Source organism: Patagioenas fasciata, chromosome 9 (genome assembly GCF_037038585.1).
Source record: "Patagioenas fasciata isolate bPatFas1 chromosome 9, bPatFas1.hap1, whole genome shotgun sequence".
In the NCBI taxonomy this organism is placed as follows: Eukaryota; Metazoa; Chordata; class Aves; order Columbiformes; family Columbidae; genus Patagioenas; species Patagioenas fasciata.
In genome coordinates this window covers 15,991,497-16,007,404 of record NC_092528.1, presented here as the reverse complement: position 1 = coordinate 16,007,404, position 15,908 = coordinate 15,991,497, and the positions used below count along the sequence as shown (strand labels likewise).

At 35.3% G+C, this 15,908-nt stretch overlaps 1 protein-coding gene across 3 annotated transcripts in view; it reads left to right on the top strand.

Moving 5' to 3' along the window:
- ATR (ATR serine/threonine kinase) overlaps positions 1–15,908 on the top strand; it is a 40,304-nt gene that overhangs the window by 17,522 nt on the left and 6,874 nt on the right. For 2 of the 3 annotated variants that reach the window (XM_065844511.2, XM_071812524.1), the window contains exons 22-38: positions 263–469; positions 680–793; positions 1,696–1,811; positions 2,671–2,791; positions 3,667–3,804; positions 4,941–5,148; positions 5,611–5,789; positions 6,686–6,850; positions 8,018–8,109; positions 8,712–8,803; positions 9,175–9,352; positions 10,552–10,728; positions 11,045–11,204; positions 11,721–11,900; positions 13,216–13,358; positions 13,774–13,871; positions 15,062–15,294. In XM_065844511.2, the coding sequence (XP_065700583.1) occupies positions 263–469; positions 680–793; positions 1,696–1,811; positions 2,671–2,791; positions 3,667–3,804; positions 4,941–5,148; positions 5,611–5,789; positions 6,686–6,850; positions 8,018–8,109; positions 8,712–8,803; positions 9,175–9,352; positions 10,552–10,728; positions 11,045–11,204; positions 11,721–11,900; positions 13,216–13,358; positions 13,774–13,871; positions 15,062–15,294 (2,601 nt within the window). The remainder of the gene's footprint in view (positions 1–262; positions 470–679; positions 794–1,695; positions 1,812–2,670; positions 2,792–3,666; positions 3,805–4,940; positions 5,149–5,610; positions 5,790–6,685; positions 6,851–8,017; positions 8,110–8,711; positions 8,804–9,174; positions 9,353–10,551; positions 10,729–11,044; positions 11,205–11,720; positions 11,901–13,215; positions 13,359–13,773; positions 13,872–15,061; positions 15,295–15,908) is intronic. The other variant, XM_065844512.2, reaches the window with a different exon arrangement.

Here is a 15,908-nt window from a genome sequence, read left to right as displayed (position 1 = left end):
TGATAATGAAATACAATATTGCTCATGACAGCATTATTAATTGATGCCTGAGTCCCTCATTCTTGTTCATTTGTTTAGTCCTTCGTAGTGCAACAAGCAATTTAGGGCAACTGAACTATAGTTACAAAATGGCAGTATTTGAGTCACTAACCTAAAGTCATGGATAAATGAAGTATGAAGTAAGAGTGAGTTACAGATGGAAAATGTCCAAGAATGTTTACCATAGACATACCATACTCATATTTGTTTTTCAACTTCCTAGGAAAAATTGATAAAGTATGTAACAGACAGTGAAACTGTGGAGCCAGTCATCTCCCAGCTGGTAACTGTGCTTCTCATCGGCTGCCAGGATGCAAATTCTCAAGCCCGATTGCTTTGTGGAGAATGTTTAGGTGAGCTGGGAGCCATAGATCCTGGCAGGCTGGATTTTTCAACAAGTGAAACTCAAGGAAAGCATTTTACATTTGTGGTAAGAAGAGTTGCTATAGTGTTTTGTTTAGCATTAAGGGTTTTTTAAAAGTACTTGGGATTAGGAAACCTCTTATCCCTTCAAAAGTCTATGTTTACTTTCTCATTTAAATCAGTTTATAGTCAAGCTTCAAAGTGATCATTTGGAGATTAAAGATACAGCTATTACTCTGTCTGTTTTAATAAAACTGGTGTTCTGTTTGTGATTGAGGCTGGTGTGGAGGATCCAAATTTTGCCTATGGGCTATTAATGGAACTGACCAGAGCATTCCTTGCTTATGCTGATAATGTTCGTGCTCAGGATTCTGCAGCATATGCAATTCAGGTAAGATATGTGCTTAGATCCTACTTTTTCTTCACAAATTGTTTCCTATTGCACTGAATGGAGAATTATGCAATAGTGTACATTTTTAAGTACATGTTGTAAGTATTTGGAGCTTCATCCTGTACAGCTTTAAATCACAAGGTAAAAGAAGGATATTGAGGGTAGTGAATTTTTTTTTTTTTTTTTTTTTTTTAAAGCAAAGCAAACCAAAATCCTCAGTGCTCACTTGGAATTCTAGGGAGTTATCAAATAAACAAAGATTTCTTTGCTTTTGTGTCATGATAGTTTAGGAGAGATCTGATGTTTCAGAGGTAAATAACAGTCCATACAGAGTGATTTGAGCAGTAATCCTGAGACTGACTTAGAAATGGTGCAGGTTCTATATAGCCAAAAATTAAACGCAGTAGTTATTCCTAACAGGGTTTCTGCTTACACTTTAAAGAAGCAACTGAAAGCGAGCCTGTCCTTACTTTCAGACTCTAGTCTTTTGTGCTAGTTTGTCAACTCTTTTGTTGTTAATATCTTATCAGGACAATTCTTTGCTCCAGGAGAAAATAAGTGTTCCCATGTAGTCAGCGGAATAATGGAATTTCATTAGCACGTGCAAAAGGAGGAATCAGACTAGCTTCTAGTCCTGGTTTATTGGCAGATGTGAAGAATACAGGATAACATCGTCCAAACACCAACTGGAGAATCTGGACACTCAATAGTTACTTGAAATCCAACACGGCCTAGTAATAGGGTGTTAACAAAGTTGGATGGAAGTTTTTCAGTTATAAATTCTGAATTAAATATTCTGTAATTTCTATCTCATTACTTTGTGTATATGCCAGTTTTTGTTACTACCATGGTAATGAAATATTTTCAGTGCTAACTTGGTCATGTAAACTGTAACTTTTCAGGAGCTATTGTCTATCTATGACTGTAGAGAGACAAACACTGACTGTCCAGGCTCCAGGCTTTGGAGGAGGTTTCCTGAGCACGTGCAGGAGATCTTGGAACCTCATTTAAATACACGGTATATGACAACAACAACAGCTTTAAAAACTTGGTTTTTTCCAGGCTAGCAATAACTTCATTTGGTTTTGTGATTGTTACTCTTCTGTGAAGAGTGATACATGTATATACACAATTCAAATAAGGTCTTTCTACATAAAGCTGAATTAGAATTTTTAGAATGTAATTCTCTGTAAATTAAGAGTAAACGTCTGAGCTCATACTTTCCCAGATCTGCCTTTTTGTCCCTAGAGCATTGTCTTTCTTATATGATGTTTTGAAGCTTTTATTTCTGTTTTCTTTCCTTTCTTTTCTTTCTTTGTACTGAAATCCATTAATACCCTTTCACTGCTACCCTTTATAGAAGTAGGAGGAGCTCATTGGGTTTTAATTTGACTTTTTATTTTGATGACTTAATGAAAAAAATAATGTGAAGAAAACTTGAAATTATGTATGCACCCTAGTTTGAAATAATCAACTATGTTTTCTCTCTGTTTTCTCAGGAAGACCATCATGCTAATCTGTGTTAAGTTTTACCATTTTAGAAAAAAACAAAGCTTTTTGGCATTTCTTGGCTTTCATATATGTTATGGGTTTTTCCTGTCAAAAACATAGTACTCAAGCTGATTTGAACAGCACTTCAAAGTGTATTTAAGAATTGTGGTAACATGTTATGTTGTTTGTATTTCATGTTGCATTTTAAGAAGCTTTAGAGTAAAATATGTTGACTTCTGAAAGTATTTTCTTAATTCTTTTTACAATATTCAGAAAATGAAAGCTAGTATGATTCCAGTTAGGGCACCTTATAATTAGTGATGTGCTATTTTTTGTTTTTATTCATTTAAAGTTAGTTTTATTGAAAGGATATTTTTAAATTGCAGGTACAAGAGTTATCAAAAGGTTGTAAATTGGTCTAAGATGAAGAAGCCAATTTACTTAAGCAAATTAGGTGATAATTTTGCAGAGTGGTCAGCAACTTGGGCAGGTTATCTTATAACAAAGGTAAGAGAATAAATCTGCTGTCTGTATTGGTATATACAACACAGTTCTTGAACTACATTTTGGTTTTTGAAAGTCAGGGATGGGTGGGGGAATATGCCTGTTCTGCATAGGTCTGTGAACGCACATGCCTGAAGACCGTGCACCTGTCCCAGCATTGCTGCTTCCTGGCTCGGCTCCACAGCTGGTGTCAAAGCCAAAAGTGTAGCAAGTTTGCCCTTGTCCGGGGACTCTTGTGCAGCTGAAGGTACTTGACAAATGCTGCTGAAGAGTATCTGAAATGCTTCTGGAAAACCTCAAATTTACCCTCTCAGTTTCTAAAGGATTTCTTTCGTATGTCCACATAGCTTCACAGTCCCAGCACATAAAAAGTATTTGTCTCTTCCTTGTTTTCCTTTTCCCTTTTCAACATGTGACCCACTGAAAATTTCACTTCCAAATCAACCACTTTGAGTGAATTTAATCACAGTAGTTCAGTAGCTACACTCTGCTTTTTCTGTTTCAGACAGAGAAGAATTGAATGTCTTCAAAAGTTCCTCCTTTTCACAGGCTTTTAAGGGCAGAAGAGAGGCTGATGCAGTAGTAGACTCTTGGCCTTAAGGTTTTTTCTATGGGCAGTGCAAGTTCATGTGGAAAAGTGGAACATGTGAGCAATGCTTGCCGCTCTTTTTGTGGTATCAGCAATTGATACCTATAATAGTAGCTGCCATCTGGCATCCCTGTTGTAAGTTTAAGTCTGATGAACCTTCTGTAGGAGCCAAGTATCATAAAATTATTTGGTGGAATTGAATTTGTATTCGTCAACTAAAAAAAGCATATTAATTGCTCAGGCATTTGCACTTTGTAATGGTGCTTTTCCTGGAAATATTTTTCTATAGGTACGACATGATCTTGCCAGAAAAGTTTTTGATTGCTGCAGTATTATGATGAAGAATGACTATAAAGTGACAATTTATCTGCTTCCACACATCCTTGTCTATGTTCTGTTGGGATGCAGTCAAGAGGATCAACAAGAGGTGAGATGTATAAAAGGTAGCGTTCTCCATAGGAATGCGGAGGGGCTGTTCTTCCTAAGAGCTTTTCAGCTCTGCAAAATTACTGTAGAGCTGCATGAAAAAATGGTATAGGTGTTAAACTCCTTTTCATCTATTAATAATATAAATTTTCTGCCCTTTTTTTTTTTTTAACTCATACAATTTTGTGTTTAACTGCTTTTCTGTAGACTTCCATGTATTGCTTCAGTAGGACCTAAGGACAAGATATTATGCAGTTAATTATGATTGCAGTAACATCAAGAGCTGGAGTGGTGCAGAGAGAGTGCAACACACAAGAAACAGATTGAAATTGTATACTTCCAAGAATTCAGACCCCTAATTCTTTCTATCTCTTGCATACACTTACAGTTTAAGTGGAAAGACTATTTAGCTACAAGATTCTTGCAGAGCATTATTCATAATGTCTTGTCGCAAAGCAGGGACAGGAAAGAACCATCTAGTCTGCTTTGCTTCAGTTTGCTTTAGTAGAAGTTGAAGAGACTAAAAAATATAACTTGCATTCTATTAATTTGAAATTTTGCAGCTGAGATATCTGTGTTTAAATGTTGTGGGTGTGTAGAGGTGTGTGATGATTTTTCTTGTGTGGACAAGTACATCCACAATAAGCGTCTGTTATGTGTGTTATCTCGTATCCTGTTGACCAAAACAGGAAGCAGGTCTTAGCATGGTATTTACTTAAACATAAGCAAAAAGTAGATCTGTGATCTGGTAGCCAGTATATAACTTGACTTTTATCAGATCTTGAAGTACTTGCTTCAGTAAAATACTTGAAGTATTTGCAGCAGAAGTGCAGTAGCATTCATTGTGTTTTGAAACCTAAAATTCCAGTAATCGTGATGGTTATTCTGAATCTAAGGGTTTGCTTTTCAAAAGTTCTCTCCATGTATGGAATCTCCTGACAGCAACTGCTACTTTGTTTGCCATTTCTTCCTCTTAAAATCATGGGACAACCAGAGCTTGCAAGTAAGCCCCAAATTACTTAAATATACAATTAAAATATCTAGTATTTTAGTTTGATTTTCGTGTTAGTTACTGTTTCTTACTATTTTGATGCCTTTATGACACTTCTGTCTTTTATCATACTAATGTTTGTATAGGTTTACGTGGAGATTATGGCTGTTCTGAAACATGATGACCAGTCTACTAGGAGACTTGAAGACAGCGCATCTGATCTCAGTCAGCTGAGCATGCAGACCGTGTTCTCCATGCTTGATCATCTCACTCAGTGGGCTAGACATAAGTTTCAAATGCTTATTGCCGAGAAAAACACTAGCAAGTCTAGCAAAGACAGAGGTAATCCAAAAAGTGAGTGATGCTTATTTTATTTCAAGTGACATTTCCATTCTTCAAATAAGTATTTAGATTTGCCACTCCACATTATGACCATTTAAGAATGCAGTATTAGTGTAATATGTTAGTCCACTTTATGATTACTTACTATCATGTTGTGGTTTCAATCCCCCTAAATCCATTGTTTTGAATGCCTATTGTAAGAAATACAGAGTCAAAATTAAAAAAATGAAATGCTAATTTCTCAATAGTTTTCTAAAGGTTCAGTTTAACGTATTTTGTGCTGTCTTGCAAAATGTAGGAAGTTCACCAGGATTGTTTTAAATAAATTATTGTTGACAGAAGAGAAAAATATCTTCTTAAAATAAACAGATTATCTCACTAAATTGTGAAATGAGTTAACTGAATTTTGATGCATAAGGTAATTCTTAGAAATGAAACTTCAATGGACAGATTTTTTCGTTTTGTTTTATATAGCATCAAGTGAGGACCATGCAGAATATCAAAATGTGACACGTTTTCTAGACCTCATACCTCAGGATACACTGGCTGTGGCTTCCTTTCGCTCCAAGGCTTACACAAGGGCTGTGATGCACTTTGAATCATTCATCACAGAGAAGAAACAAAATATTCAGGAGCATCTTGGATTTCTTCAGGTTCTGAAGTTCTTTTTGAGTTTTACTTGTTTTATTTTAGAATGAATATAGGCATAGATGAATAAAGCTTTGTCAAATTCTTCTTTGAGATGGGCAGAAGATGTAGCCAGGCTGTTGCTGTTGAATACAAGTGTGTAGTCTTTCAGCAATATTTAATACTTGCCCTTGATTGGTATGCTTCTTATATGAAAAGGAAGGGGTGGCTTTCTAGTGTATAATAAAAGATTGTAAAATCCTGAAAATAGTAAATGTGTTTTTGTTGAAAGTATAGCATTTATTGCTTTTAGTTAACTGTGCCTTTTGTCAGAGAAAACATAACCAACTATAATAACAAAAAAAAACCCTGAAGAACCAAAACATACTTGAAGGAAAGCTAAGTGGTTTATTCTAAAGCAGAGAAAGAGCTAATGCTGAGAGTGTTGAAAACGATTTAAATTATTTCCAAGAAGTATTTTAACCTGTGGGATGAACCTGTTCGTGGTTCCTTATGGTTTATATTCCTCGGTGATGTTTCAAATTTGAAAAAAATAGTATGTTGCTTTTCCACCTTAAGTAATCTGTAGCTTCGTATTATACAACTTTATCATGTAATAAGAGGATATTTATTTTGCCCTTGATACAGATTGTTTCCAGTGGCTTGATGTATTATTTTTTTGTTCTTACTATAGTATGAAATCAGGAGTATAATAGTACACTAAGCAAAAGTAGGGCTCAGCTTTGGAAGCAGCCCAGCAAAACTGACATTTTCCATGAAAGCTTAATGCCAGAAGTCCTACTCAGTAGCTTGTTCTCCATTTTCAAGAAGATGTATGATTCTGAGCATGTTATATATCCAATATCATCTTGTTGTCTGGAAGTTCTTTTTAATGTCCATTTCCAATTCTGTTTGAATATAGAAATTGTATGCTGCTATGCATGAGCCAGATGGAGTAGCTGGGGTGAGTGCCATTCGGAAAGCAGAACCATCTCTCAAAGAACAAATTCTTGAGCATGAAAGTATTGGCTTGTTAAGAGATGCGACAGCCTGTTACGATAGGGCTATCCAACTGGAACCTGACCAGGTAAATACAAGACAGATTCCTTAGGTATTTTTAAAAATACATATAATAATTTTTAAAATCTTCTTAATGAACACAAGACTAAGCCAAAAATACTTCCTCAGAATATATAAGTAAAATGGGAACATAAGAGTTTACCATGGCAGTTTCTGAATAATTATTGCTACTGGAAGCGTCTTATGAACTGAAAAAAATCTCTTACTGGCTTTATACTGTAATTTGCAGGCTTGGGTTAGTAGTTGGATGCTTATGTCCAGGTTTTTGTGAGGACAGCTTAGCAAGTACGGTTCAGCCGTTGCTTGAGAAGGCCTGGAATTGGATTGTTTAAGTGTCAACCAGTATTTATACATGCCAAGAGAACTATTAAAGCAAGTCACTGCAGGCTTTATTCAAAGTCATTCTGACATACTATTTTTGATTGTTGACTTCCATGGAAAATGTTCATAATATAAGAGCAATTGGAAAATGAGTAAAGAAAACATTTATCTTCTTTTCCCATATCCCTTTCTTTATTTGGAACAAATAAGGCACTGTAAAGCAGAGCAGTACTGGAAAACCATCATGCTTTTCATATGCCAAAGTGAATATCCAGAGATGTAGCGATACATGCAAAAAGTTGAAGAAATGTATATCTTTCAATATTTGAAGTAGTTTTCCAATGGAAACTGGTAAAAAGTTTCCCAGGCTAGGATATCCCTATGGTTTTCCTTTCACTTCTCTATGAAGCAGAGGTTATCTAGCACAGCTGATAACAGATATAGTAAATAGAGAATTTTGATGGCCCTACTTCATTCCCATAGTATGGAAAATATTTTTATAAAGAGTGAAATTGCCTGGGGTTTTGGGGTTATTTCCTTCTTGTGACGTTTTCCTTCTTATTGTTCATTTCTTTAAATCAAATTTTTATTCACAGCTCTGATATGGATATTAATAAACTAACATCAAATCACATTGTGGTGAAGGACATTTCAAAAATGGCCTTTGGTGATTTAAGTTATTTGGTAATCATAGACTTATTTCTGTTTAATTTTGAATGTTCACTTCACTTACAGTGCAATTGTTTATGCCTTTTCACATTGTAAAAGGCATGCAAATCTCCTCCTTCAGACTGCCATGAATTTCATTGATGTATGGATATTTTTTTCATTGCTTTGTTTTCCCTGTTTCTAGATTATTCATTATCATGGTGTAGTGAAGTCCATGTTAGGCCTTGGTCAGTTATCTACTGTAATTACTCAGGTCAATGGAGTGCTTGCGAACAGGTACTATAAACATATAATATAATGTTTATTTGAGTAATTCGAAGCTCTTGTGTTGCACCTGTGTCTCAGTAGCCATTTTTGTGCATTATCAAGCATTTGAGGCTTATCAAGCATATCCAGTCAGCATGTGAAGCTAGAAAACTTTTAAGTGTTTTATCTATAAATTAATTTCAAGACCTGCCAAAATGTCAGTGCTCTTGTCTGCACTGTTTACAGTGTTGATACGTGCTTTAATTTATTAAATAAAATCTTTCATTCATTGTCTTGCATGTTACTTGTTCTATAGCTATTCTGTAGCCAAATAACATAAATGGAATGGAAGGTGATAACTTTTAAGTTGTGCCATAGAAGTTAAATACACTGCTTGGAAATTTAATTTGTGGAATCATGTTGTACAGCTATTATTTTTTTATCAATGCTCATCCTTTTTTTTACTGAATTTTATTAGAATCAAGCTTACTGTGCTTCTTCTCAAGTAAGAGGAGTTTCATATAGAGAATGTTTGCTAATATAATGTAGAGCTAACATACTGGGGGGTGGGGGAAGGAAAAAAAAAATTGACTGCGGCACAAGCTTTTCTTGCCTTCATTTTCTTTTAATAGGTCTGAATGGATTTCTGAGTTGAACACTTACAGAGTGGAAGCAGCCTGGAAACTGTCACGATGGGATTTACTGGAAAATTATTTGGCTTCTGGTAAGTTATCATGCTACCAAAATATGAATACTTCCTTGCATTTCTGAACAAGTGTATGTTTTAGTCTAATCATCCTAAATCAAGGGGCAGCTATTGTTGTTTTTTTTAGTATTGTAAATGTATTTGATTATAAACTATTTAGTCTTTGAGTAGAAATTGCAAGCGAATGTAAGGCCAAGATTCTTCTGGAGTTGTTCGGGGGAGGTAGATTTTGGGGTGGAATTAGACAGTATTTCTATAATTCTATTAATTAGTTCTGAGAAAAACTTTTTTTTTGTTTTTCCAGTAGTATGTTAACACCAATTAGCATGTTCAGATTCAGCTGCTTAAAGGATCAGAGTTCTAAAGTCTCTTTTTTTTTCTCCCCAAAGATGCAAAGTCCACTACTTGGAGTGTCAGACTAGGACATTTATTATTATCAGCCAAGAAGAAAAATGAAGCAGCTTTTTATGAAACACTCAAAGTTGTTCGAGCAGAACAGATTGTACCCCTTTCAGCAGCGAGCTTTGAAAGAGGATCCTATCAGCGAGGATACGAACACATTATCAGGTTTCTGATTTTCATGTCACTATTTTGAAATCCAGAAATCACATAATCAAGTATGCAGCAGTAATAATTTTCAGTTTCCACAATAAATGGTACTGATCCACATTTTGTCACTTTTTTTTTTCTATTTACTCAACTGGAAACCTTTGGGTTTTTTTGGAATTTATATTTGTCCCCCATGAAAAATGTTAATAATAAAACTGCTGAATATAGTGTTTCAAAATCAGCAAGTTTATGTAAACATCAGGTAATAAAAATAAATAATTTAATTATGTGCTTAAGGTAGTGCATATAGGCCAGTAACTCCATTAACTTAAGAGCATTGCTTTTAGTTTGCATGGTGACCTAAAAGCACTCCTTTCTTATATCAACAAAAAGCAGTAAAAATTGAAACCCCATGCCTTTTTTTAATAAAATTTGCAACTGGCTGTAGTAGACTAAGAAGTGAGTAGCCTTATTTTAATGAAAATGCCTTAATACTTTTGCACTGTAAATGCATCATTGTGGCAAGATAGTGCATGAAACTAACGAGTAGAAGTATATATTTTTTAATTACTTCTTCATTCTATTTTTCATTGGTAATTTTTTCAGTATTTGGGAAATGAAGCTTGAGTATTGAGACAGAAGTGTTTCCAAACAGTTAGATTTAGCCATTGATCTGGGCTATTCATAAGCCTTGGAGCAGTCACTGTTTCTCTGTCAGACATACCCACTACACTTAGATTCTGTCAATAAGAACACAGGTGGTTACAAGCTCTCAGCTTTGCAGCCTTACAGTGACAGCTACTAATAATCGTATTTTTAAATAAATGGACTAACTTTATTGTAAAGTAGGTGTTTAAGTAATGGTATATTGCCTTTAAAACGCTATTTGTTGAAAATATTAGACTCTTTAAGAATTATTGCTAAAAGAAAGGATTGAAAAAAATCTTTCTGAAGATTGACTTCCTCTCCAAGTGGTCTTCATTGTCTGTGTTCAGCAACTTGGCAAAGGGATAGTGAGAAAATAATTCATCAGTTCACAAATTCCTTGATTTTGTGTGCTTGGTTTTGCTGCATTTTTGCTTTTAAAATAAATAATGCTATTTGGAATTACTTACATGTTTAGCTTTTAGAAAGAAAATGGTAAACGCTATGTAAAACTTGTATGTATCTCAAACAGCAACTAATTTTCAAAAATTTTTGCCTTTTTCCGCACACAGGTTGCATATGCTGTGTGAGTTGGAACATAGTATTGGACCAATGTTTCAGCAACCAGCTGGTGATCACGGAAGAGATTCCCTGAATTGGTGCGCTCGTATTGAAATGACCCAGAACTCTTATAGAGCCAAAGAACCCATTTTAGCACTGAGGAGGGCTTTGCTTAGTCTCAGTAAAAGGTGAGAACTTGATTATTTCTTGTCTCTCTATGTTGTATTCTCAGTATTATCCTGGATTTCCATACGCCTGTTAGAAGAGAGAAGACAAAACTCTCTGGAAATTTGTATTGTGGACAAAAGCAGTCCTCTCCAATATTGTATACCTTCAAATCAGAAGTTAGAAGTGATGTCTATAGGAAAAGTAAGGGAGAAATGGGGAAAGAGTACTTGTTTCTAGCAAATGGGAAAAAAAGTGAAACAGATATATTACAAATAATTTTAAGCGATCACTATGTAGTATGTAGCTTATTGAGGAAATTGTATTATTTCTCTGCAGCCAGGATTACAGTGAGCTGCTTGGTCAGTGTTGGCTCCAGAGTGCCAGAGTTGCAAGAAAAGCTGGTCATCACCAGACTGCCTATAATGCTCTTCTGAATGCCGGGGAATCTGTGCTCTCAGAACTTTATGTAGAAAGAGCAAAGTGGCTCTGGTCCAAGGTAAAGGAAATGAAAATGGAACTTTCTTACATGCAAGAAAATAATCGTTAGTTTTCTTCAAGAAAAAAGGCACATAATCAGTGTACACTATTAACATGTTCTGATTGTGGTTGAGCCACAGAAGTTTTTACCTCCAGGTGCTAATCAGACCTTTTATGTATCCATTGACTTTTCTGGCAGCTGTGTATGAAACTGGTGGATTAACTGTCTCTGTCAAAGCAGCACAAACAAATTTAAATTATCTTCATAGTAGACCTTCCCTTAATTTGTACTCTTTTAACTAATAGAGTTAGGCTGCAAATATGGGAGCAATTATTGTGGCAAACCTAAAGGGACAATAATGCCGAGATAACAAGGGAATATAAGAAGCATTTGAAGTCAGTAATATTCAGTGACCACAGCCAGAATGGCCTAGAACACACCTAGGGACGAAGTTTTGCCTTAATAATAACTGTAAGGCGAAGTTTTACATCTCTCTTCTTTCAAGTATATAAAGTGTTTTCCTCTTTCCCTTAGGGTGAGGTTCATCAAGCACTCATTGTTCTCCAGAAGGGGGTTGATTTATGTTTCCCTGAAAATAAAACACTGTGCAATACCAAAAATCAGCTCATCCATGGCCGGGCAATGCTGCTAGTGGGCAGATTTATGGAAGAAACCGCTAACTTTGAAAGCAATGCAGTTATGAAAAAGTATAAGGTAATTTGATTTAGTAGTGTTAACAATACAGTAGTTTTTAATCATAATAGTAACAATAATAATATATCCCTTAAGTAAACTATTCTTATGCCATGGATGATGTCAACCAAGGACAACATCAATGGGATTAAACGGTGTATCAATGTGTAGGAGGGAAGTAGTTCTTCTTGTAAAGATGCAGCTGTGTTAGTTTTAATATAACGCATTGATACAGAGAAGCCTACAGTTCCCAACAGTGGCAGCTAAGAATACCTAATATAGCTCTTTTAAAGTAAAAAAAAAAAAAAAAAAAATAACAGGAGCATGGCTTTTTTCTTATGCATGCACAAATTAGAATTCCTCACTAAAATGTGGGCTACTCTAAATAGTGAGATAACTTGATGACACATTGTGCTGCTCTGCAGCGTTACTTCTCTCTCTGGTAGTGACATATATCTGTGCTTTAACTAAGCTGCCAGTCGCTGAAAAACTAGGAAAAGATGCAACTGGTATGTGTTATTACACTGCTTCATCTTGTTATGCCTCTGAAATACTGTTTGGGCATTGATTAATATTGCCTCCTAGAGTAGACACAGATCGCTGTGCTTCCTTAAAAGTAGTGTGTCTCCTATCCAGGTTTTGGCATTTGATGCTGTTAATAGTTACTGCTGTCTTACTAATTAAGATACTTCTGTAACAGTCATTTATGGATATATTGGATCTAATGCATGTATCAAATCAAGGAAGGTTGAAGTAGTGGAAACTCATGGAATTTTGATGGACTATATTAAAATGCTAACACTTAGAATTCTCTACTGTCTAAATATTCTCACTGGAAACAAGCCAGTGTTATTAGAGAATGGATATGCCACTTGCTGAGTTATTTATTTTCTAATATATGTCATGCCATTTTTTGTTATTCTTTTAAATGTCGTGCTCTTATATGGAAAACAGAGATGTGAAAACCATCCTGCAGTTTCACTTTTCAAAAACGTAAGAGAAACTCAGTATTGAGTTACCAGAATTAGGATCTTGATTATAATGTTTTTAATGAAACTAAAATTTTTCCTAGTTGAGGTATCCCATATCATCATCTCTTAAATTATCTCACTGTGTCCAAATCCAAAAGGTATTTTAAGAGCAGACTTATAATTTGTACAGGCATTTATCTTGGCGCAAAATTAAAATTTTGGAGCTAGTAAGTTGCAATTAATACTTTTTTGTATGTGCTTTGCATGAAGGTAACTAATACAAGATTCTTGCTGCTTGTGATCCTTTTTGTTTTTTCTTTTACCATCCTCTCAAAAGCAATTATCTCTTTTTGATTTTGTTGCAGGATGTTACAGTTTTCTTGCCAGAATGGGAAGACGGACATTTTTATCTTGCTAAATACTATGATAAACTAATGCCGATGGTAACTGACAACAAGATGGAAAAACAAGGAGATCTGATTAGATACATTGTTCACCATTTTGGGAGGTTAGACCCTAAGGGAACTTTGCTTAGTTTCTATAGAAGAATGGCTATTGTACTGAAAAAAAAATATAGGAGTATATTGTCTTTCAGCATTTCAGACTGACTCCAGTTTTATGCAGTATTGTAAAACAAAATACTGGATGCTTCCTTTTGTTTTCGTACCTAATTACTTATACTTCTGCCTAAGCAAGTGTTGTCTGTGTCTTGTGTAAGATAGTTAATTATTTCATCTGCAGTTGTGATTAATAAAAACAAAACCTCTGTATATTAGTAAGCTTTTAGTTATTGCAGATATATTAAAATGCTGAACCTAAATTTCTGAAGTCTAGAATGGAATGTGAAACAATTGAGGAGGTAAACTTTGTAATGCTTCTGATACAAATCATTAACATGCTGTGATTTAAAAATGAAATTGCAGGTCTCTCCAGTATGGAAACCAATTCATCTATCAGTCAATGCCAAGAATGCTGTCTTTGTGGCTGGACTTTGGGGCAAAAGCATATGAATGTGATAAAGGTGGAACATTTTTTTCCCAGTACATACTTCCTGTGTCATACTTCATGGCTCTTTCAGTTATATATTCAAAAGTATATTTACAGTTCTTTGTATAGACTTAAGATCACATGGAGACAAGAAAGTACTATTAGTCTTTTAAATTACAGGGTGTTAATATACAGGAGAGTATTAATTATTTTAATTAAACCCTCTAGAACTTTTTAAAAAATATGTAATGAGCTAACATTGATCCTCAGGTAACTTAAGTCGATAAAGAGATTTGGGGAAGATCCTTGCATGTTACCTGTCACCTCTTCTAAGTTACCTCATGAGTAATGAGTAGTGGTTTTGTATACACTTGATACAGTAAAGCGTTAGGCTTTAGGGCTTTTTTCCAATTTGTCTTGGTTCCACTTGTTGAAGGAGTTTTACTGGCATTTAAACGGCGGAAAAAGAATCCTGTGCGCAGCATTGGGGCATTTGAAACTACTACCATAGATGTGGTTTGGGTGGGAGATTTTTGTACAAGTGAAAATTGCAAATATTGCCTGCAGGTCTAGAGTGAGGCAGGGAGTTGTGGCTCCTTGATCTTGACCTGGTTCTGTATGCTTAGGTCAACTGAATTTGGCTGCAGGCACGTCAGATGCTGCTTCCTCTGTTTTTGATGTGCTACTCATGCTGGGTCCTCAGGTGCAGGGGTGGAGATAGGAGCAGATGTGCTAATTTCATCCCTTGTAAAGACTTTCTTTGTGTCCTCTATACTAAACATTGGAATCCTTTTACCAGGGAAATATATGGAATGTTTTTGTTTTATGCCATTGCATCACTTTAGAGCAGGGGTGTCAAACTCATTTTCAGCAGGGGCCACATCAGCCTTGTGCTTGCCCTCAAAGAGCTGCATGTAATTTTAGGACTGTATGAATGTAGGAGGAATAATAAATGTTTAAAGAGTAGAGCGAGAGCTTTTCCACTATTGTCTGTTCCTGTTGTCTGTGTTTGTTTAGTGATTGGTATTCTGCTTATTTAATAGTGTATGTATTAAGTCACTGTATGTTATGTTAAAAAGAACTTTACAGTAGAAGCCTTTCCTTATCCTTGAGTTTTTTTTGCTTATGAAAATTACCAACAAAAATGTTTCTGTAGGCTTGGTTGAAATGACTTTTCATTTCCAATGGAAAAAAAGGAACATAATCTCATCTTGTGTTTTTCAGCTAGTCGTTCAGAACGTGTTCAAATGAAAAATGACTTAGCAAAAATAAATAAGGTGATTACAGAGCACACAAATCACCTGGCACCTTACCAGTTTCTGACAGCTTTTTCTCAGTTAATCTCCCGAATCTGCCATTCTCATGATGAAGTTTTCGCAGTTCTGATGGTGATTGTTGCTAAAGTGTTTTTAGCCTACCCACAGCAAGCAATGTGGATGATGACTGCTGTGTCCAAGGTACCTTATCATGTATAGCTACATCTTTATTAGGTTTGTAAAACTGTTTTCATCAGAGATAAATGTGAACATAACCTATTTTACTTTAGGATGCTAAGAAGGAATTGAGAGTTTCATTTGCTGTGATATGGTATTGTGGAGCAGGGTATCAATGCCATCACTGCAAAAAATTTTATTGCAGTCTAAAGTTCAGATTTTACAGTTTAAATGTACCAAATTAGAATGCTAACATGCATTCTGACTTGTATGATGTACTAGGAAAGGAAGTTTGGATAACAAATAGCTGATGAATTAGGTAGTGATGGAAAACATATTTTGTTTGGTGTAGTAATTGCAATAGTACTTCTAGTTTTATAAGGAAAGAATCAGCTCTGTGCCTTGATTAAAATGATATGGATAATACCACTTTGTCCTAATACTTACCTGGTAGTAAGGTCATTCCAAAGCAAACTGGAAAGCATGGTACACACTATTTCTTTAAGGCCGATGAAATAACATTCAGGATACACTGGCATATTCTTGAATATTGGCCTTTATATTATGGGACTGCCAAGAAAAATTCAGAAAGTAACCCCCCACACACACACAAACACCCCAGCCATACCACTTTAGTA